Source organism: Myiozetetes cayanensis, unplaced genomic scaffold (assembly GCF_022539395.1).
Source record: "Myiozetetes cayanensis isolate MyiCay16 unplaced genomic scaffold, myiCay2020 scf6-25, whole genome shotgun sequence".
NCBI lineage: Eukaryota > Metazoa > Chordata > Aves > Passeriformes > Tyrannidae > Myiozetetes > Myiozetetes cayanensis.
This window is the reverse complement of record NW_026087853.1, coordinates 15,227,227-15,249,704: the sequence shown is the minus strand read 5'-3', so window position 1 is coordinate 15,249,704 and position 22,478 is coordinate 15,227,227. Positions and strand designations below refer to the sequence as shown.

General features: G+C 40.7%; 2 protein-coding genes across 3 annotated transcripts in view; one reads left to right on the top strand and one right to left on the bottom strand.

Moving 5' to 3' along the window:
* Window positions 1-255: 255 nt before the first annotated feature.
* PSMC1 (proteasome 26S subunit, ATPase 1) lies at window positions 256-8,083 on the top strand. The gene is made up of 11 exons (XM_050335365.1): window positions 256-336; window positions 755-808; window positions 1,645-1,741; window positions 2,154-2,278; window positions 2,750-2,935; window positions 3,173-3,301; window positions 4,181-4,277; window positions 4,474-4,663; window positions 5,692-5,843; window positions 6,862-7,016; window positions 7,787-8,083. The coding sequence occupies exons 1-11, from the start codon at window positions 334-336 to the stop codon at window positions 7,919-7,921; spliced, it is 1,323 nt and encodes a 440-aa protein (XP_050191322.1). The 5' UTR covers window positions 256-333; the 3' UTR covers window positions 7,922-8,083.
* A 2,814-nt stretch (window positions 8,084-10,897) lies between these two features.
* NRDE2 (NRDE-2, necessary for RNA interference, domain containing) overlaps window positions 10,898-22,478 on the bottom strand; it is a 31,323-nt gene continuing 19,742 nt past the window's right edge. For both annotated transcript variants that reach the window (XM_050335348.1, XM_050335349.1), the window contains exons 9-14: window positions 21,010-21,185; window positions 19,933-20,319; window positions 17,831-18,759; window positions 15,496-15,634; window positions 12,319-12,390; window positions 10,898-11,655 (exon numbers count right to left, since the gene is read on the bottom strand). In XM_050335348.1, coding sequence (XP_050191305.1) covers window positions 11,530-11,655; window positions 12,319-12,390; window positions 15,496-15,634; window positions 17,831-18,759; window positions 19,933-20,319; window positions 21,010-21,185 — 1,829 coding nt within the window. In that variant the 3' untranslated portion in view covers window positions 10,898-11,529. The remainder of the gene's footprint in view (window positions 11,656-12,318; window positions 12,391-15,495; window positions 15,635-17,830; window positions 18,760-19,932; window positions 20,320-21,009; window positions 21,186-22,478) is intronic.

Here is a 22,478-nt window from a genome sequence, read left to right as displayed (position 1 = left end):
GAATCTATTTCTAATACCCAACCTAAATCTCTCCTGACAACTTCAGGCCACTCCCTTAGGTTCTGTCACTAATCACCACAGAGAAGAGATCAGCCGAGTGCCGGTGCTGTCCCCGGGAAGGCTCCCGGGACACCCCACCCACAGCCGGGGCCTCGGCGGCTCGGGACGCTCCTCACACCGCGGCACCCGCGGGGGCACCGCGCCCTCTGCCGGCCGCGGCCGCACTGACACCCGCCCGGCCCCGCCCGCGCCTGTCCCTCGCCGCGGCCCGTAGTGACGCCGCTCGGCCCGTCCCGCTGCTGCCGGGGCGTTTCCGTGTGTCGGCGGCGGGCCATGGTGAGCGGCGACGGCCCGGCCCGGCGCGGCCCGGCACGGCACGGCGGGGCTGTGGGCACGGCACTGGCGGGGCACGGCGGGGCTGCGGGCACGGGGGGCTCTGCCGGCCGCGTCCCTCGGCGTCCGCCGCCGGCGCCCCGCGTTTTGCGGAGTCACCGGCGGCGCCTCCAGGCCGGGCAGGGGGAGCGCGGGCGGAGGGACCGGGCCGGGCCGGGCACTTGGCTTTGTTTACTGGCAGTCGGTAGCAGTATATTACTGCTTCGTTTAGACGGGAGAAATCCGGTTCTGGCGTTTCTGTACGTGGAACTGCCCCTGGGCTTCGCGATTCATAGAACTGTACACGTATTTGTTTGTTTTTTTGGTTTTGTGTTTGTTTGTGTGGGGGTTTTTTTATTATTTTTTTTTTCCTTTTATCTAGGGGCAAAGTCAGAGCGGCGGACACGGTCCTGGTGGTAGCAAGAAGGATGACAAGGTAACAAATACTTACAGGGTGGAGTACAGGTGTGCTGCTGCAGAGCCTGGCTGCAGTAGGCTTTTTTATACGGTCATTTAAAATTATTCTTGTATTTGTAACCGCATACAATTATGCTCTTGTTGGCTCTGATGAATGTCTTTATCTCTTCTGGGTGCATATGGAGAAAACAGATGCTGTTCAAAAAAATAGGAAAAGGGGCTTAAGGGAAACTGAAGCTACTTGACAGTAATTTATTTTTGAAAAGAATAAAACCATAAATGTATCAGGGTTCGAACTAGTTGCCTTCAAAGTGTCACTTAAGGAACTGGTTTTGGCTTGAAAGTGACATCATACAGTCACCTGCATGAGGTCTGTCCTTCACCCTGTGGGCCTTTTGGGCCTTTCTGGTCTCATTTGGGGGTGGAAGCACAGTGTACATGGCAGGCAGTGTCCGAGCTGGGACACTGGAAGAGTGTTATCTATTGACTGAAGTGCAGCAGAAAGGTTCAGGTTCAATATTTTCTCACCCTCTCACGTATTAGTTTTTTTTTGTGATGTACCTCAGGCTTGGGCCTTGCATGTTCTGTATTCACTAAAAACTGGCAGGAGTCTAAATTAGAAAGAGGGATGTAAAATAAGCAGAAAATTTTTTTTTGTAAAAAGTAAGAGTCATATTTGTTTTGGGCTTCCTGCTGTGATCCTGAGGAGACAGTTTTAACAAAACTGTTTAACAAAGGTGAAACCCTTCACCTTGAGCTCTTCCTCACTCTGTGCACTTAACACCTGTGTGTATTTTCTGATTGTTATTATCCTGATTTCTTTTATCTTTTCATGGAATTCTTTTTATGAACAAGGATAAGAAGAAGAAATATGAACCTCCGGTTCCAACCAGAGTGGGGAAAAAGAAGAAGAAAACAAAGGGACCCGATGCTGCCAGCAAACTTCCCCTAGGTGAGCATTCTGCCTGTCCAGCAGTGCTGGGCTGTCTGCTCTTGGAGAAGTGTGGAGATGTCCTCTCCTCTCGATCTGGCTCTGGGCAGGTCATAAACACAAAGCCAAGTGGAATTTTGTTTCTAATTAATGTGTAAAAAGCCCACAAAATAAGATTATTATTTTGCAAGATGCAGCCCACGAATTCTCAGGTAAGAGAGAGGAATTGAAGTGAGGAGAAATTCATAGAAAACATTATCTTTAAATATGTTTTTTGTCTAGAATTGCAGTGGGACAAGTAAAATAGTGACTGCTGCTTATGTAGGAGTTACTACCTGAAAAAAAATCCCCAGGATTTCTGGAAATGAATTAGTGAATAGTTGGTACCATGTCAAATTTGGTCTAAAATACTGGGATTCTGCTTTGGTTACAGTGACTCCTCACACACAGTGCAGACTCAAATTGTTGAAATTGGAGAGAATTAAAGATTATCTGTTAATGGAGGAAGAATTTATCAGAAATCAAGAACAGATGAAACCTTTGGAAGAAAAACAAGAGGTGAGGTTTGAGTGAACTGTTGCTTCTAGTGTTACAATAAGTGTTCTAATTAATGTGAACTTCATACCAAAGCAATGGAAATAAAGTGCCACGAATGTGCAAGTTGATACAAACATATTAGGTTTATCACAATTCTTCATGAACTGGCTAAATGGTTTTAGACCAAGCATGGATTACTGCAGACGAGGCCACGGTGATTTTTTGTTTCTTAATGCTCTGCCAAAGCCCCCAGATATTCATCAACAGAGAAAGGATATTCTGCTTATTCACATCCATCTAGTAGAGTCCATAGAGTAGGACTAAAATAATACTGGATTTTGTTACTGGCCTCTGCTTTTGTGCCTTTCGTGGCAGCAAAACAATAGGAAAGACTGGTTTTGTTATGTTCTGTCTGAATTGTTGAGCCAGCGTTGTACAAGAACGTCTTTTGCCTGCGTTGTTCAGTTGTTTCTTGGATTCCCTTAACAACAGGAAGAAAGATCCAAGGTGGATGACCTGAGGGGAACACCAATGTCCGTGGGTACCTTGGAGGAGATCATTGATGACAACCATGCCATCGTGTCCACGTCAGTAGGATCAGAACACTATGTCAGTATTCTGTCCTTTGTGGACAAGGATCTGCTGGAGCCAGGCTGCTCTGTTTTGCTAAATCACAAGGTGAGTTGTTTTTATAAAATGAAGTTTCTTACAAGTTCTTGTGCTGTTTTTAACTTGCCTTGTTTTTTCTGAGCACCACAGGAGAGAGGATGCTGTATTGTATATATGTATGTATGTATGTATGTATGTGCTGAATGGATATTGCACACACCTAAATAGAGGGGCATTGAGATTAGGTTTGAGCTCGTATTAATAATGCTCCCTGCCTTCTTTGACAATTCTTAATTCTTGAATTAGGTTCATGCTGTGATAGGAGTCCTGATGGATGACACAGACCCCTTAGTGACTGTGATGAAAGTAGAGAAAGCTCCTCAGGAAACGTACGCTGACATTGGTGGCCTCGACAACCAGATTCAAGAAATCAAGGTATTCAGTTGTACTCACAGAGCTCAGTAAGCCAACAAGCAGCTGTTGTCCTAGGAACTCAAAAGGGAAACAGCAGGACCAGCTGCTGTTCAAGTAGTGGTGGTTTGTGTCTTGCTAGAGTGCATTTCTTCATTTGATTTCGCTAGGCAGGCTCGTGGATCTCAACCTTTTAAGTGGATCTTCAGAGGCTGCATGCACAGGAACCTTTTGCAATTGCTCTGGAGCCTGTAGAGCCCAGAGCTTGTAAAATCTCTCCAATAACTTACTATTTTGCAACGTGTAAAGTTAATGATTGTTGCAATTTGAGAGTTAAACTGTAAAAAGTGCAGACGTTGTTTTGAGTGTCTAATGCCCTGCAGTCTGAGGATTTAGTGCTTGGCTTGTTTTGTGTTTGCATTTGTTTGTTGTTTGGTTGGAGGAGGAGGGGGGTTCCTACCAGCGGAGCTGTACCTGAACCATGGTAAAACTCAACCCTTTTGCTTTGGTAGGTGTACAAAACCATAAATGCTCTTAAAATACTGATCTGTAGTATCTAGTAAGTCTTTATAAAAGGCATCCTTCCATAAAATATCCCCCTGCCCCAAGGTCCTCCATGAGTGGATCCCTCTTGGGGCTCTAACTTCAGCATGATGCATTGAGGTTGGAGTAGGGGAAACACTCAACTCCTCCTCTTCCACATGTCAAACAAAAACAATAGGAAAAGTTGTGCAAATAGAGTAGTTGCCTGCCTTAGGATTGGAGGCAACAGAGAGCCATGCTTTTCAAGGTCTGTCTTGAAATTAGTGAAGTTGATTTTGCCTTTATTACTTTCAGTAATGCTGTTCTGGAGATCCCCACAGATCTTTATAAAAACACACGTTTGTTTTTCTTGTGCTGTAGGAGTCTGTGGAACTTCCTCTTACCCACCCTGAATATTATGAAGAGATGGGTATAAAGCCACCCAAAGGAGTCATTCTGTATGGACCACCTGGCACAGGTATTTTACAGATCAGTAACACAAGTAAAATAAATTATGACAGGTCAGTATTTAAAGCATTGCCAAGTCTGTCACAAATGTCACATCACTGTTTTGTTAAGGCACCCCTCTCTCCCTGCCTTCCTCCCTTTCCCTTCTTTCCTTCCTCTCGCCACTCTGCAAACTAATTACAATATTTCTTTCTAACTAAAAATAGGTAAGACTTTACTTGCCAAAGCAGTGGCAAACCAAACTTCAGCAACCTTCCTGAGAGTGGTTGGCTCAGAGCTCATACAGAAGTACTTGGGTGACGGCCCGAAGCTCGTGCGGGAGCTGTTCCGCGTGGCAGAGGAACACGCTCCATCCATCGTCTTCATCGATGAAATCGATGCCATTGGAACAAAGAGGTACAGTGTCTGAGCTCCCACCTCACACACAGATATTACCAGGGACAGCGAGGGTTTAATAGAAACACTTCCTTTGCCACTGTACTGAGACTCAGTTTCTTAGTTCTGCTACTGTTGTCAGATACTACTGTTGATGTAAGCATTTTTAATAAGTAACACTTCAGATAACTTCTTTGGAACCAAAATATATTGCAGTCTTTTCACATTAAATAGGCATGACCAGAGACGTAACTTCTGTTCTCTTGCTGCCTGGGAGCATCTCTGAGAGAGTGTCTAAACCAGAAAGACATGCTGTGTATACGTGCATAGGGAATCCCCTAACTGCAAATCCAAGTGTACAGTAATAGGCTTTAGTGATCCAACAGTAGAGCAGAATACTTAGTACACAGTATATCCATTTGTCATTTGCCTCTCTGGGTAGGTGGCTAAAAACTTGTGCTTTGAGAATGTTACATGGTAAGTTACTGTCCTGGAGAAGGATTACTTATACCCCACTAAACTATGTTGTTGAGCCTGTATCCAAGCTGTCTTACTTTGAAAATTCTGTAGGTTTCTTGGAACTGTCCAATACAAATAGTCTTTAAAGTAGTTGGTGTTTTTTAAACAAATTAGAAGGTGCTCATACATTTTATACACGGCCAGTAGCCCAAAGTGGCAGTATAGGCAGCTGCTCCCTCATGTATAGATGCATATGCTTCAAGAGTTAGGGTTTTGCCTCTTTTTATGTTAATTTTGTTGGGGGGAAAGAAGATATTTCCAAATACGTAACAAAACTATGGGAAAACAATATACTTTCTTTGTATGATGGCTGTTAAGTCCCCAGCTGCAAGAATAGTTCAGTGTCTCTTTACATACTTAGATGTCACAGTGATTCTGGAAACCTGCTTTTTGTTTTATAAGTGTAAACATTAAATGCGGAAAAAGAACCCTATGGATGTTTAAAAAAAATACCCCCTCCTCTCAGTTTTGTTTATGCCTTTGTGGCAGTTTACATAGTGCTTGTTCTGACTATGTTCTTTTTCTTAAAGGTACGATTCAAATTCAGGTGGTGAGAGAGAGATCCAGCGCACAATGTTGGAGCTGCTGAACCAGCTGGATGGGTTTGACTCTCGAGGGGATGTTAAAGTTATAATGGCTACAAACAGAATAGAAACACTGGACCCAGCTTTAATTAGGCCAGGTAAGGGACTTCCTGCTGTGTATGCTTACACCACTTTTCTTGTGAAAGGACTTGTCATAACTTGACAAACACAGGCAGGTAAAAAGAATGCAAGTTCCTGCTTTGTCCTTACTCACCAGCTCATCTCTGCCTGGTGTATCTCTTAAAATTGGAACCCATTCACAAGCTTCCAAATAGGAGAAAAACCTTTGGATGAGAAGAAATGTGTTAATTCCTCTTACATATGCATAATAATTTGAATGTTCTTCCTTTCTGTGAAGATGGCACAGCCATTTTAACTAGTTGTTAAGGCAAGCTGTGTGCAGCAGCAGCAGCATTTCACTAATACCTGCAGCAGCTGGGGAAGGAAGGGCAGTGCCACCTGTGCTTCAGGAGAGCCTAAGCCTTAAGGGAGACAGCCTGAGTTCTGGTGCAAGGCAACCAGGCTGCTTCCTTACTGACCTGGTACACTGCCATTTAGGGGTGAGGGAGGGAGCTGTGTGTGTTACATGTGGAGCTTGAGCAGGCACAGGTACTATTTCTGAATTGCTACTAAAAATGTATTGAGACGTAATGTCTGTGGTGTCTGTTAAGTCAGAAGGTAGAGAACAAGAGAGATGAAAGGATTTACCTTCAGGTAAATACTGAAGGTGTAAGTAAGTATCCTAAGTTGTAAAGATACTCCTAAAGTAACAGAGTTTAGATAAAGAGTAAAGATAATTTAGGATGAAATTGTCAAAGAACTACTCTGAACAGTAACTAGACTAGACCTAAGGAGTTTAGAATACTCCTTTCAGGTAGTTGTAGAGTAATAAGGTCTCCCCTGAGCCTCCTTTTCTCCAGGCTGAACACTCCCAGCTCCTTCAGGTGCTCCTCCTAAGACTTGTGCTCCAGGGCATTCACCAGCTCCTTTGCCTTTCTCTGGACACACCCCAGCAAAACAGTTACTGTCAGTGAGACCTTCAGATGTTCTTCCTGCTGTTTCCTATAGCTGCATGCAAAAAACCTAAGACTGATCTCTTTTTTTTTTTTTGCACAGGACGGATTGATAGGAAAATAGAGTTCCCTCTACCTGATGAAAAGACGAAGAAACGAATCTTTCAGATTCACACAAGCAGGATGACGTTGGCAGATGATGTGACTTTGGATGAGCTGATTATGGCAAAAGATGATCTCAGTGGTGCAGATATTAAGGTCAGCACACATCACCATTCTTCACTTCAAAGCAAAAATTAATTTCATTTTTACTGCATCCAAAACTGTTCTCTTGAACTGTTCTCTAGTTCCTTGTGTTTATGTTACCATGCGTAGCTTTTATCCATGACATGTACTCTGCTGTACAAATGGGAAATTATAAAAACCGTAATTGTGAGGAGCGTGTGCTGGCAAGAGTACATACCTGAATGTGTGATCTGAATATGAAATTTTAAAAGTAGCAAAGTGAAAAAAAAGGGGAATGTGGAACTTTGTGCAAGGTATATTAAACATTACTTAAGATAGTGCAGGATAAAAAGCATTTTTAGGGAATATGTTGCAAGCAGATAAATTTAACTGTAGATTAGGGAATTTCAGGCTTTTCTAAAGGCCTGGCTAGAGTTACCACACTCACGAGCTTAAACCAATGTGACGTGTCTCTGTCACCTCCCTGCAGAAGGATCACACAGTCCACTGGGGACAGAGCTGGGTCTGTCTGTCCTCACAGGACGGAAATACTGTTGTTACAAAGCTGCCTTTCTGTCACTGAAGTGTTCCTCTGACTATTCTGTCCTTTTATGTGGCCTTACCCAGCCTGTTTTACATGCTTCAGTGCTACTGAACAGCATCAAAGTGCAGAACGCAGATTTTGTTAACACTCCTCGCTCTTACAGTCTTCAGAACAGTATGAAGATGCAGGTGCCTTCAGAGGTGTGACTTGAAGGGGTTGCAGAGCGACTGTAAAACTGTTCTTGCTTTCTGTGTTGCAGGCAATTTGTACAGAAGCTGGACTGATGGCTTTGAGGGAACGGCGAATGAAAGTAACAAATGAAGATTTCAAGAAGTCTAAAGAGAACGTTCTCTACAAGAAGCAGGAGGGAACCCCTGAGGGACTGTATCTTTAAGTCGTCTCTGTGGGGACTACCTGCAACTCTCTGTGTTGAAGAGAGTCTTGTGTAAAACCACACAGCTAATTTTCATTCATGAGCAGGTTAAAATCTGGTGGGTTGTGGTTTTTCAGTCATTGTAACTCTTCATTTCCCAATAAAACATTTATTTGAATTGAACCACTTGGGTAGCAAAGCCCTGCTATTTACATGGAACTGTCTGTTGTATTTATCAGACTTACCTTCAGGAGAAAGTGCTGATGACCCATGAGTGCTTGTCTGAGTGACCCACACCTTGCCAGGCAGGGAGCAGTGCAGGAGCCCCACCTCGCAGTCCTCCTTAGGCATGGCAGTCTCTTACACCTTCTGCAGCACTGCTGCTGCTCTTAATTACCTTGGGTTTTTTAGGGGCTAACTAGGACAAAAGACACTTTTGAGTAACCTCAGTGTCACATATACATGAAAATTAATGACAAATATGCAACCTTGAGTAACACTGAGACACACTTTAAAGGTACCCATCTCTATCACTTGTGCCATTAAGAGAGCAAGATGGGCACTCATTAGTAATCTTAGCTTAAGGATCTAAACTTGTTTGGATAAGGTACTTGTGAGATTAGTTTATAAATTTGGTTTTCCCAAGAGGTTTACAGTTCATTACATAAACATCCAAGCTAGAGAATGTCTCTGAAAGGAACCAACTACAGTAGGAACAGGTTCTGGAGCCCCACGCTGCCCAGGACAGGATGCGCACACTGGTCAGGCACAGGCACTGGCCAGCCTGGGTGCTGGAGGTGCTGGGTCTGTCACACAGCAGATTGCACAGAGAAATTCAAACTACAAGTCACACTTGGTGTTATGCAGTTCTGCATAATCTTGAATTCTTCCCCTCTACACAAGTCTGTTGCCTGCAGCTCCAACCCCACAGGGGTTAGATTTCTATTGGCTCAGTTGTAGCCGTGCATATACTACTTATGAAGCATTCTGTGTAGTGTACTTCTGTGAAGGACTTGTTAAGTTCTAAGGAATTAGTTTCCAGCTGTTGTACATGTGAATTTTAAGGTTTATATAAAGTTCCTCATAGAGACCACAGTTAAGCAATGTGCAGTCTTTGTTCTGGAAACTGGGAGCAAATGCTGGCCAGGAAGAGCACAGAGTTACACACAGCAATGCCTTTGATAACTGCCAGAGCTGTAACAATGGTAGCAGCATGTAAAAATTATGTGGCTCATTGTTCAAAACAAACCCTACAGATGAATGCAGTCTTTCATTTAATTGATGTCAGAAACCCTGAAATAGAATTGGTTTTCATCTGAAGATAGAAAAACAAGTTTTATTACCCATTCTTATAAACCTTAGGAGATCTGTCTCCTTGGAAAGGTCACAAAAAGCCAAGGATTTTTTAGCACTTTCTAATCATGGCAGTTGCTCTCATCATTGCTTGAGGGGCCGAAAAGCTTTACAATGTGTGGAGAGCAAGGCACTTTTTATTTGGGACATGGCTGTTAATTCTGGCTAGAAGCAACACCCACAAAGAGGTCAGTTCAGCTCGCTGAAGGAAAGCTGCATTTCATTAAGCAAATTCCAAGGACTCTGTTCTGGTACCATGTCTGCCACCACAGGAACTGAAAACCAAGTGTATTTGGAAATTTGGTTCTTACCTTTTGCAGTAGAATTTAACTTCCGCCACTTTGGCCAGCATTTCTGAAATAGAGTCCCAAGATCAAGACAAAAGTAATAAAGACCAGGAGAAAGTGAACAGTGAGTACAGTCCCCATTAGGATGGAAAAAGCTACTGGGGTCTGAATTGGGCAGGACTTCAAGAGCACCAGGAAGTGAGCAGCCTCTGACCACCCAAGTGAAGGAAGTAGCACAAGCACTGGACTGGGAAAAGCTGTGCAAAAGAAAGGACTGAGGGGACAGGATGCAACATAACTAATTGCTGCCATCACTGGAAGTTTTCAAATGTGACTGGAGACAGTGCTAGGTAATCTCACCTAGGCTCACAAAATGTTGGACCTGATGATCTTTCAAAGTCCCTCCCAACCTGGGCTGCTCTGTGACTCTAAGCAGGAGCACAATCAAGTTCATCCCATTCCATGGCCCTTTCTGGGCTTCAGGGGAAATAGCATTCTGATTTGATGGGAAAGCATAAACAAACACAGGCATAATTTGCCATGTTACTGTTTAGACACAGAGTAACTTCTACCTCCATTTCAGGAGCTATCATTTTTGTAAGAAGCACAGATTTAAAAAATTAAATACTTATTTCTCACATAGCCTAAACAATTATTTTCACAGCAAAACCAGCATCACTTGCAACTGCAGCAATATAAGGCTCTTCAGAAGAGCTGTAATGTCATTTAAAATTATAATACTCCCTGTAACGTTTAAAGTAATTTTAGAAAGGAATAAATGAACTAAAATGTTGTGGTGCCACAGGCAAATCCAAGGCACAGGTTGTATGGCTTTGTCCAGACATAGTTTCAAATGTCATCACGTCTCACCAGCTGGATGATCCCAATTTTTCAGCGCTGTTAGTGACAATTAGTTTTTTCCTGAAAAACATCTGAAGCAATTCTGGGTATTCAGTGGCTGCAGGTACCCTATTTTCAAATGAAGATCCAATATCTGAGTTCTTAGGTCTCAAGAGTAGGGATGCTAAACAGTCTTTTCCATATTTCAGCATATTCTGTCTTATAAAATAAATACATAACATAACTGTATCCTTAAATTGTTACCATATTTCATATGACTTCTCTAGGAGCTTGAGTAAAGACTCTTGGAATAGAAGCTACTATTTAAACAATCATGTTTTGCCTACTCTGCCTTCTCTGATGAGGATTAAATATAGACCAGACCTCTACTTCTCTTATGATGATTGCCTGGATTTGGGTCAAAAGTGACTAATCAATTACAAAAACTTGTTTAGAAGTGAGCTGCTTAGAGATGCATAATACACTCAGTTCTATTAATAAACAAAAAACAAGTTCCTTTCGAATTTTCAAATATTCTGGTATATTTTTCATAAATATTTGTATTAAAATGGTCATCTGTCAAAGTATACAAGTCCAAAATAGGATGCCTGATCAAGCAAAGATTTATCTTTTACTCACAGGATATGTACAGATGTAATGGTTGTTTGGCTTAGCAGTTATATACACACACACGCATAGCAAGCTGAAGGAAATTACTGAAGTCTGCCAACTGGAGGACAGTGGAGTATCCATTTGGCAGATGTTTATTTCCTGTGCTGCTCACCAAACCATAGTTGGCATATACTGAACCTCTACAGAACCCAAGGGAATGTAATTTCAAACAACAGAATAAGAAATTGGGCAGCGTTCAACAGGAGGTTATTTAAAGAGGGTATCCTTCTGTGGGAGCCAGCACTACTTCAGAGAAATGGATGCATTTTTGTGGGCAAAATGCAGTCCTTGATTCCAGAATACTTGCAGCTAGCAGAACTCCATTTTGATGGGAATTTATATAAAAGATTTAAAAAAAACCCCAACTTTAAGTACATAGTACCAAAGTGCCAACAGAATTCCTGTATGAAAAGAAATTAATCTAATTGTTAGCTTTGGAAGTAGCTTCTGTACTTTCTCCATTCCTCCAGTCTTTTTTTAAATCTCTAATAGTAGATCCAGCTCTTCCATAGGTACCCGCACTCTCAATTCTTTTTCAGTCATGAGATCAAGTGTCTCTTGCACATCATCAGGGAAATATTCTACTGCATCCATGTAGAGTACCTGAAAAGGCAACAAGAATTTTTTCTGTGCCATCTTTGTATCACAGCAAGAAACGTGGTATAAAAAAGTAAGCAGATAGGCAACAACTCTGTAGCAAGAACATAAATATATACTTCTTTGAAATAATACAAACAGAATTAGTACTTCTATAGTGACAGCCAGGTAGATGTTTAATCAAGTGATTTCCAACTTTTAGTAAATAACTTTATTTAAAAAGATACAACAGAAGTCAAGAGGCACTGGAGCATTTGCAGCATATATGGACATTACTTGAGGAGTTGCAGGTGCTCCTCAATAATTTTCTATACTATTAACTACATACATTTTGTTTTGCCTATGTATTTCTGGTACTACCATGCTCATGATAAAACACAGTCTGAAAGACTCAATCACTTCTAGATCACACAGGATTTATTATTGCCGTGCCTCAATGCAATGCAACATTTATGTGTCCTGAAACACAAACAATGCTGACTACTGACCATGATTCCATTTCTGATGCATCTCTTATTTGCAGAAAATCTTAACAGTACCTCCTCACCATCTTCTCCTTTCATTTGCATACAACTCACTACAACAACTAATAAAGTCTAACTTTTTTTTCCAATACAGAACTTCATAAATTAGAGTATGATGACAAGTTTACATGTTACCTGTGCTTACCTTTGCCCAAGGACAGTTTTGAAGGGCTTTATAAAACAAACCTTTACTTTTTTCTTTTTTTCCTAGTGAAGCCTGTGTGAGAAAAAGAAATGTTCATAATTCAGTGCAGTAATAGCTGAAATAATGAAACAATTACCTCTGAGATAAAGAAAGGATTGCTGAAAAGCTCAGAGTTCTTCTGCTGAGAAGAATCCTTATTACTATAGCTTGTGGTAGCTCTGCCACGTTACACTGGTTACACTCTTCAGATGTCTTTAAGGAGTTTCAGGGCTTTACTTGTATGACAAATAATAGAACAAGAACTCACAGAAAGAACCTCTGCTGAGTATTTCAGCTCAAGTCAGTACCTTTGCCTAGACAATAATGCAAGGGTGCAGATTATTAGCCAAAATTTATATCTGATATGCTACACATACACTGCACAAGAGCATCTTTGGTACAGTGGAGGTGATAATACATTGGATGTTCTTACTCAGCAGAAGCTTGGTAAGGTTGAACCTCCTTACATATAAAAATGGATATGACAAATTAGTATCTGTCTGGAAAGCATTAAAACTTCTTCCTCAAAGTATCCACTTAACTATGTCATACAAGTACAGAGCACAAAGCTATCATGAAGTTTAGAAGAGAAAGGCAGCAGAGGTCAGAGTGCTAAACAGTCTCCTTAGCTTCAGCCATCCCAGTTACAGGTAGAAATAATTACACAGTTTCTGTGAAGAAATCTTTTGAATTGAAATACTTTAAAAAACACTTAACAAATGTGATTTTATGGCAAATCTAAAAAAGCGCTAATTTCAAAGTACTGAAAATACATTAAATATTTTGTGACCTTTGGAGAAGAAGAGATCTTTGATTGTGAGTTTACCTCTTCTTTTGTTCTGACTACATCAGTACTGTTGCTAAAAATCAGCAACTTGTTCCTTGTCAAGTCTTAAAATATAGAAATTATTTTTCATATTACTGATACATTGGTTGTAGATATTTGTGCTGTTCTGGTGCAGCCAGAATCACAGAATCAACTAAGTTGGAAAAGACCTGAGAGCACCGAGTCCAACCTCTGACCTAACATCACCTTGTCAACTAGACCAGGTGGTGTTAAGTAAGTGCCACATCCAGTCTTTTTTTTTACTGAACAGCAATGCATTTCACTCACCCACAGGAAACCTAGAGCTGCACACGAATCTTTTGCAGCTCTGCAAAGAGCTTTCTGTAACATTCTGTCTTTGTATTCTTCACAGTCACAGAGGTTGGAAGGGAGATCTGGAGACTGTGTGCTCCAAGCCCTCTGCTCAAAGCAGGGTCACCAAAGGAGGCTGCTCAGAACCACATCCAGTTGATTTTTTGAGTTATCTCTACGGACAGAGACGACATAATCTCCAGACAACCTCTTCCAGTGTTTCACGACCCTCACAGTAAAAAACCTTTTTCTCATGTCTAAACAGAATTTGATATATTTCAGCTTGTGGCTTTTGCCTCTTGTCCCGTCACTGGGCAGCACTGAGAAGAGTCTGTCTGTCTTTACAGCCTCTCATGAGGTATTTCTATACACTGACAGTATGTTCCAGGACCCTCCTTTCCTCCAGGTTGAACAACTGCAAGTGGATGTTGTCTGTGTGGACTTCAGTAAGGCCTTTTGATACTGTCTCCCATAAGATCCTCCTAAACAAGTGGTTGACGTAAGAGTTGGATACACAGACAGCAAGACAGGTGGAAAGCTGTCTCAAAGCCTGGGCCAAGAGGGTGGAGATCCGTGGAACAAGTTTAGTTGGAGGCCAGTAACTAGCAGTACCCCTGGGGACAGTATTGGGTCCAATGTGATTTAACATGTTTGTTAATGACCTGACTAATGGTTCAGCAAGCTCACAAATGACATAAAACAGAGTAGTAGCTGATACACCCAAGGGTCACACTGCCTTCCAGAGGGACCACAACAGGATGGAGAAATCAGCTCACAGGAACCTCAAAGTTCAACAAGAAGTGTAAATTCCTGCAACTGGGGAGGAACAAGGCCAGGCACCAATATATGCTGGGGTCTATTCAGCTGGAAAGCAACTTGGCAGAAGAGGAACTGGGGGTCCTGGTGGACACTAAGTTGAGCAGTGTGTCCTTGCTGGAATGAAGGGCTAATGGTATCTTGGACTGCATCAGGCAATGCACTGCCAGCAGGTGAGGGAGGTGATCCTGTCCCTCTACTCTGCACTTGTGAGGTCACACCTGACATCCTGCATCAAGCTGCTGGCTTCCCTGTAAAATTCCAGAAAAGGGCCACTAAGATGACATTGGCATTTCTCCTAAGAGGGGAAGAAGAGAGAGTGGGGACTCTTCAGCCTAGAGAAGGCTTGGGGGCTGAACTTATACATATATATAAATGCCTCAAGGGAGCGTGCAAAGAACAGGGAGCCAGACCCTTCTCAGTGGTGCCCAGTGACAGGACCAGAGGTAACACAAACCAAATCACAGGAGGCTCTGTCTGAACATCAGGAAACAGGTTTTTACTGTGACTGTCACTGAGTACTACCATGGTTCCCTGGAGAGTTATGGAGTCTACAGGAGATATTCAAAACCTATCTAGACACTGTAGTAAACAACCAGCTCTAGGTGGTACTGCTCGAACAAGATGACCTCCAGAGGTCCCTTTCAACTTCAACCATTTTGTGATTCTGCGAACTTAAAAAAAGGAGGATCTAGATTTGACTGAAGTATCAAAAACCTTGTAATTTCCTTCAGAACTAAAAAGTAGGTCTAAAACATAAATAAAAGTCATCTTCGCTGATTTTACTCACATAAAAAATAATACAAATGTGCGTCCCTACAATTTACTTCCTCTTTTCTTAAATTTTTCTCCCCTGACAACTTACCTTTATATTGTAAGATTGGGTGGAATCCATCTAATGGCATTTTATGACATATTTTTATCTATGTAAGATGAAAGACATAGTAACTTGCCTGCATCTATATTAAGACTATACTGTCAAAGCTATTACTCCTAATCCATGTGAATTACATTTTCCTTAATATTCTCAGCAATAAGTACCAATACAACTCACATATATCATCTTGCAAATCATAGAGGCATGGTAGCATTTAGTATTCATTTTTTTATATAGGATTACAGCTGTGTTCACGAGAATTCCAAATGCAGCAAAATTAAACAACACTGATAAGTCTTCATCTTACCATAAAGTTCAAATACATTCTCCACAGCAGTGGACAATGGGTACCATTTTCACTCTGAACTGCGTGTTCAAATAGAGCTACAATACGATTTGTTAATCCAGTTTCAGGAATAGTACAATGTACTTCACCAACATCTGCCCTGAAACACAAAGAAGAAACAAGAGTCCTTTAAATCCAAGCTCAGAGACCGCATCCAGGTAAGAGAGGGTAAAGAACAATGTCCTGTCTCTGTTTGCAGCACGGTATATACCCAGGTTTTTGTAAGTCCCACTACAAACTCTGCATGTTATAAACCATATTTTTAGCACTTGCTAATATAATCAACACATTTCTATTAGGAAAATTAGTTAAAAAAAATAAATCAAATATTTTTGTGGAAATTCTTTTAGCATGGTCAAAAGTAAGTTCTTTTTGAATACGATAATCCACCATCATATGACCTTAAAACATCTTCATTCAAGATCATTTATTATTCTAAGCTTGGCACAGCATCTCAAAACAAATTCAAGTCTGGGTCAGCAGATCTTCTGATGCCCAGGCATGTTAATTCAAACTCACCCTGTCATCCTTGTAAGGCCATACACTGGTCTTCAATCCAGGCCAAAATTATAGCTCTGGATCTCAACCATGATTACAATAATAATCTTCACCTAGAGATTAAATCCCCTAAATTCTAGGCACAGCACAAAAGCAGGTATGTATTTTTTACCAAAGCACTGATTTCCATCTACAGCTGATACAGACTGGCTGAAGCTTGAAGAAACAGCCTGGAGCACTCACGGCAATGTCTCTTCTGTCTGTGTGCACTTGCTTAGTCTGCCAGCTTGTCCCACTCACCATTAACACTTGGCTCCTAATCTGCCTCTTTTTTCAAGAGCCTTTGAGGTAATCTGTCCTCTCCTCTTGACCTTAGCCCTGAGGCAAAATTATGGAATCTATTCTGCATGGAATCAGATATTCGAAGCCTCGTACCTAACCCTGACTTCCATATGTTCCTGTTTTACCTTTCATATTCATTTCTTCATCTGAATTCCGTGCACGTAAACAAGCAGAACATGAGCCAGAACAGAAAACAGTCACATATAGCACAGACATTTTCTTAGTTTGTCACAACATCACAAAACATTAGTTTTATGCATGACTGACAGTCCACTTATCTCCCTGTTGCAGTAGTTCAGCTCTGCTTTTGCAGCATCCAATTTGTCCCTTGCAAATATAACCTACAGGAAAGGCTATGCTAGCAGCAAAAAAATCTGTAAAGGAACTCAACGTCACAGAGAAAATCATCATTCCAGAATTTTAACATCAGTTTCCAATAACAATAATGAAAACCTATCAGAGTGTCAATCTCTAATTAACAGTAAATTGAAATCAAATCCTCCTTTACATTTGATGCCTGTAGAATTCTTACTGCAATTTAGGATGACATAGAGTGACAGCTCAGGAACGTCACTATCATGTATGAATGCCTGCTGTCAGACTGTAGCAACCAAAGCAGTGGATGCTCCCTCATTTCAAAGTATATTGGTAATTATGTAATTTCACCAAGTGTGAATATTGTAAGCTTACAGCTATTAAAACCTGCATATAACACTTTACTAGAAATCTGTTGCTACATGCAAACACAACCAATCAAGTTGCCCATGTTATTAGAGATATGTAGGTAGCAGTGGATATGCAGCTCCAAGCAACAAGTAGACAACAGTTCAGAGACTAAGCTCTAAGAATGAACATATACCTTGTTCCCCACATTTCCTACCCTTTCCTCCTGTCTCAGGAGCAAAAAAAATCACAGACCACTGCAAATTAGGGGAATTTCCAGCCTCTTCTACCTAGCAACAGCACCATATGAAAACTGAACTCTTGAGGACTCACTATGGAAACAGATCTGCCACAACTGTATTCTGTGATCCAGAAGTAAAGTACAGCAGCCAGCTGAGACAGAAACTGCAGCATAGCTCTGTATTACACTCCTTATTGCTGTAGCATTATAATGCAGCAGTTTCTAAGCTCACACTGTCTACCTTGGCCATCTACACAGGCTTAGTTATTTAAAAATTCTTTAAAGAAATGTGTTCCACCCTGATGCCAGTAGCAAATAATCAAACAAAGCAATACACAATCTGCTCCAGTAGAAAGGACATGAGGATATCCCCCTAGGGCTTTGATTCTGTTCAAGATTCTGCTACTGACTCCCTGTTCAGCCTTGAACAAAAAAACATCCCCAGTTTAGTTCTCATCTGCAAAATGAGAACTATGACAGCATTTGCTTTCCTCTATTAAGTTATCAGACAGATTTAAAAAAGCGCAATTGTAAGGAGCTGCAAGGTATTACCTCTGGACTTGCTCTGTGAGTTTTTTTCTCAGCTGCTCTGCTTGGATTGCAAACAGCCATGGCTCTAAAGAGTCAGTAGACCTTGTGACATTATCAAAAAATCTTCGTGCTTTGCTAGCACTGTGAGACTTTCTTTGGATGTGGATGTATGACCTCCAAAGAGACTGGTTGCTAGGATACCGTTTCAGAGCCTCCGTTAGTGCCTCTCGCAGAGGATTCAAAGGATAAACACTAATTTTCATGTGAAATCTCAGTAAATTTGTATGCAGCAGCATGACAGCTTCAAGAGCACTGGGAAAATTTTGAATGCAGAAATTCTCTCCATTTTTTTCACATTTCTGTGGACCAGAAGCTTCAAGTTTTTCTGAAGCCTGCGTATATATTAGTACTGCAGCATCAATCCCAACAGTCAAATACTGGAACAGTGCATAACAACCAACCAAGTTAACCAGCTGATCAGCATCACTGACCTGATCCTGATCAGAAACTGGTGTTTTACTTAAATAACCTTGCAGTGCATGCTCATATGTTTTACGGGCTTTCAAGACATTCACAGATAACACTTGTCCACTGTAGGGCACATATGGTCCACTTTCAGTCAATTTGGTCAATATATGAACAGCACGTGACATAACAGCCCCTTCTATACTTTCTAGCAGTTCCACTTCCAGCTGAGCATAAAGCAGGCTGAGGCTGCAGAGGTGGGCACTCTTCAGTCCTCCTGTCCCTGCTGTGCAAAGAGCTGTATCAAACACCTTCCTGGCATCATCTGTGTTACCAAGCAGCCATTCTAGGTAGGCATAGAGTTTCCAGAGAGTAAGGTTGTTTCGGTTGTCAAGTGCTTTAAGGAAATTCTTGGCCAGCTTTTTACTCCTCCTCCCTTGTGCTTTTAGCTTCTTTTTCTTTTTTGCTTGGAGACATTGAATTATCTGCAGTGTAAATAAACAGAACAAATTTTGAGAGGATAGAAGAAGAAAAGAGAAAAAAACCTCACAGCATCTTTTTACTTCATTACTGTGTTTTGTTTTCATATTGTTCCATATTTCACCACCAGCCAGATCTGCTGCTACTGAGTACTCTAAGTAGTCACAACTGCCTGTTGTCAGCTCCCTCCAACACAGCCAAATTACACACATTTATCATTCTTACTTCTGCTGCTGACATTAAGTAATATCAAATTTCACTCTTTTAAAAGGCCAACTGCTCAAACACAGAGCTGCTAACCTGTAATGACTGAGAAAAGGAAAATAAATTATGCAGCTTATGACTAGCAGAACTAAACCCAAGTAGCTTTTCACAGCAGGAAATGTTCTGACAGACAAATCTGAAGACTGGATGGGAAGATTAAAAGGCAAGAGGTCTTCTGGTCAGGTAGTGCTGAAGTAAGAGACAGGTATCTTATCCATAAGGAAACACAACACCAAATTTCTTAAGCATTAGGAAGACAATCTGGATTCTCTGCCCTTCTGTGGGCATTTATTAGAACAGTTTTACTTGAAATCCATATTCATGGAATCATAGAATGTTAAGGGTTGGAAGGGACCTTAAAGATGATCTAGTCCCAACCCTCCCTGCAGTGGGCAGGAACATCTCCCACTGAACCAGGCTGCTCAAGGCCTTATGTAACCCAGCCTTGAGCACTGCCAGGGTTGCAGCAAGTGATAAGGTGTGATATCCTTCAATAACACTCCAAATGTAATTTGTATAGGATGTAAAAGTTTCTTGATTAGGTGCTTGTATTATGGTATTGGGGATTATTCACTTAGTAGAACAGTTTGGTAAAAATACTTTATTGATTCACTTTTCCCTGTAAAAAAACCACTTGCAACCATTCCTGTCCAGCATATAATGTATCACATAATAACATTGATCCAAAACTTTAAAATAGTTTGCTGCATGTATGCCAGCGCATAAGATGTATCAAAGAAAAGGGTTTGTTTCTTTGCCTTTTTTTTACGCCCCCATGCAATCTTAACTGGTATTTCCTGATTTGAATACCTAGCCCCGCAAGACAATTTTCATCAATATTTAATTCAATATAAACATTAATAGAGAATAAAGCCACACATCACAAAAGTCATTATATGCAGACTCCTCATTACCTTAGATATTTCATACTGCAACCAACAAATAGACAGATTAGATTTTTCCTTTCCTGTAAATATCTGGAATAGAACATGGAAAACATTCTGTATGAACTCCTCTCCTTCTTTACAGTGGCCTATCTGGCGTCTCCCTCGTAGCATCGTGTCCATATGACCAATACTGTTGAATCCAGAAAGCGGAAACTCAACAGAAGTCAGCGGTTTATCATCATAAAGCACACTGTCAAAGATGTTATTTTCATCCATGGCAATATAGAGACCAGAAGGAAAGAGTTTACTTGTACATGGAACTCCCAGGAATTGCAAAAATGAGTACAATAGTTGACGTTGAAGATTTGGATTCGAAAGACGGATTAAAGATGGTCCAAGATCATCAAATAACACCTAAAAAATTCCAAATTAAAACAAACTCCATTAACTTAGGCAATCAAATAAAAGCAGTAAATCTCTAACTTATGTAATAAAGGATCTTTTCAAGTCAGTAAGATTTAGAATTACTATTAAGTGGTATGAGAATGTCATTCAAATTAAAAAGAGAGAAGTAAAACAACAATATCATTTTCCAGTCAGACTGTTACTTTGCTATGAAGAGATTTCTTCGCCTGTGAGCATCAAAGACCTCCACAGAAAACTTACACAATGAAGGTCTGAAAGATATTACTGGCTTAGGCCATTTAACACATTTTGATTTGAAAATCAATGTCTGACTATTTCCCAAGGGAAAAAAAATCCAACTATCTGACATAAAGGCAACAAAACCTTTCTTTATTTAACGCATGTATCTTCTTAAACACAAGATTTCTGTGACATTTCCACAAACAGATGACAGGCATCAGTGAACAGCAGAGATAGACTATTTGCTTGCAGACTTTCCAAAGTTTACCATGAGCTTTCCATGGATTGCAGAAGTCTCAGCACAAAACCTCAAGTAAATTTTGAATTTCAAAAAAAAGAAAAGATCTTTCTTCCAAATAAAGAAAAGTAATACTCTTCTAACATATCCACTGGCAATGAATTCAAATTAAAGGATAATTAGTCTTATCATCTCCCCTTATTTTATTATATCACAGTGACCTGTCTTTCTGGATCTTCACAATCTTCTTCAGTTTCCTTTTTGGTTTTGTCTGGCCTCCAAGGTAACCAATGCCTTGCTTCACGGGAATGTTCAATATCCAACCAAATATGCCACTTGGGGCGAGTTTTATCCTTTATTTCTTGATCCTCATCTATCTCTTCATCATCCTCATCATCTAAAATCAAACCAAGACACGCACACAAAATTATTAAAGAAAAATTAATTCACCAAATCCAAAGGTCAGACACAACATAAAACTTAACTACTTTAACAATTTAAACAAATACAGTTTAATAAAACACACATGAGACAGAGTTGAGAGTTTCTACATGACAGTTCTGGGGTTTGACACCAACTCTGTAAGAATAAGAAGTTTCCAAACTTTTCAAAGCTCTGAATCAGTGTCAGCACTCCAACTTTCTCATAAAGGAGAAAACACTAATAGGTTGTGGACCACTTTTATCAATAGCAATTTGCAAGCAACGGCCAAGAGTCAGTCATCCTTTTGTGCAATGTGGGCTCTTCATACCTAGACATAAAATCTCAAATATGCTCTATGAATACTTGTGTGCATAAAACATTTTGAGAAAAACACTGTATGGAAAAAGTAGTTCTTTAAAATTAAACATGCAAAACAAGCTTGGACATATTGCTTTAAAATACCTGGTATTTTCAATATTTTCATTAATGTGCAATTGAAACAACACATGTCGTTAAACACACACAAAATAAAGTGCTTAACCACATCCACTTTTATGATAATCTTTCTGGATTATTAGATAAAATTTGCATATTTTTCTTGTGACAGCAATATATTAATTATGTGCAGAACCTGTAACTAAAGAAAAGCTTGTAGAGATTTTTCTGATTTTTCTTTCTTGTTGTTGAGGAAAAAATAGCCTTCCAAATTTAATGGTTACTTGTGCTATTTTTTCTTTTGGTATGAAAATCAAGCCATTTCTACACCACCTCCAGATTCTTGATCCTGACATTTGGCATTAAATAGGTGAAACACTCCCAATCCCAGTTCTTAAATTTCAGGTAAAACAAACAGGTGGTTGCAAGATTTTTACTTTCTATATATTTTTTGGGATCAACAGCCTCCCCCTTAGTCAGCGACTCTATGAAGAATGAAGGCATTTCCACACTCTGACCAAAGTTTGATAAAAGCTGGCAGTTTCAGAGATCACACTTGACTGCAGATTGCACCTGAACTTCTGGGGTTGACACATAAGGGGAAAAGCACCTGGAAATGCCAAGCAAATTCCATCTTAATCCAGAGACAAGGGAAACACATCACCTTTCCTTTGTTTACTAAAAGCAGAGACAAACTTGCTTCATTAGAGTTGCTGCAGCAGCAGGAACAGCAAAAGCAGAGACAGCTCATCTTTGGTCAGACGCATTCCAGTCCCCTACTTCACCTCACAATTTATCTGATTGAGAACTAGTCCTTGACATAAAGGGAAGC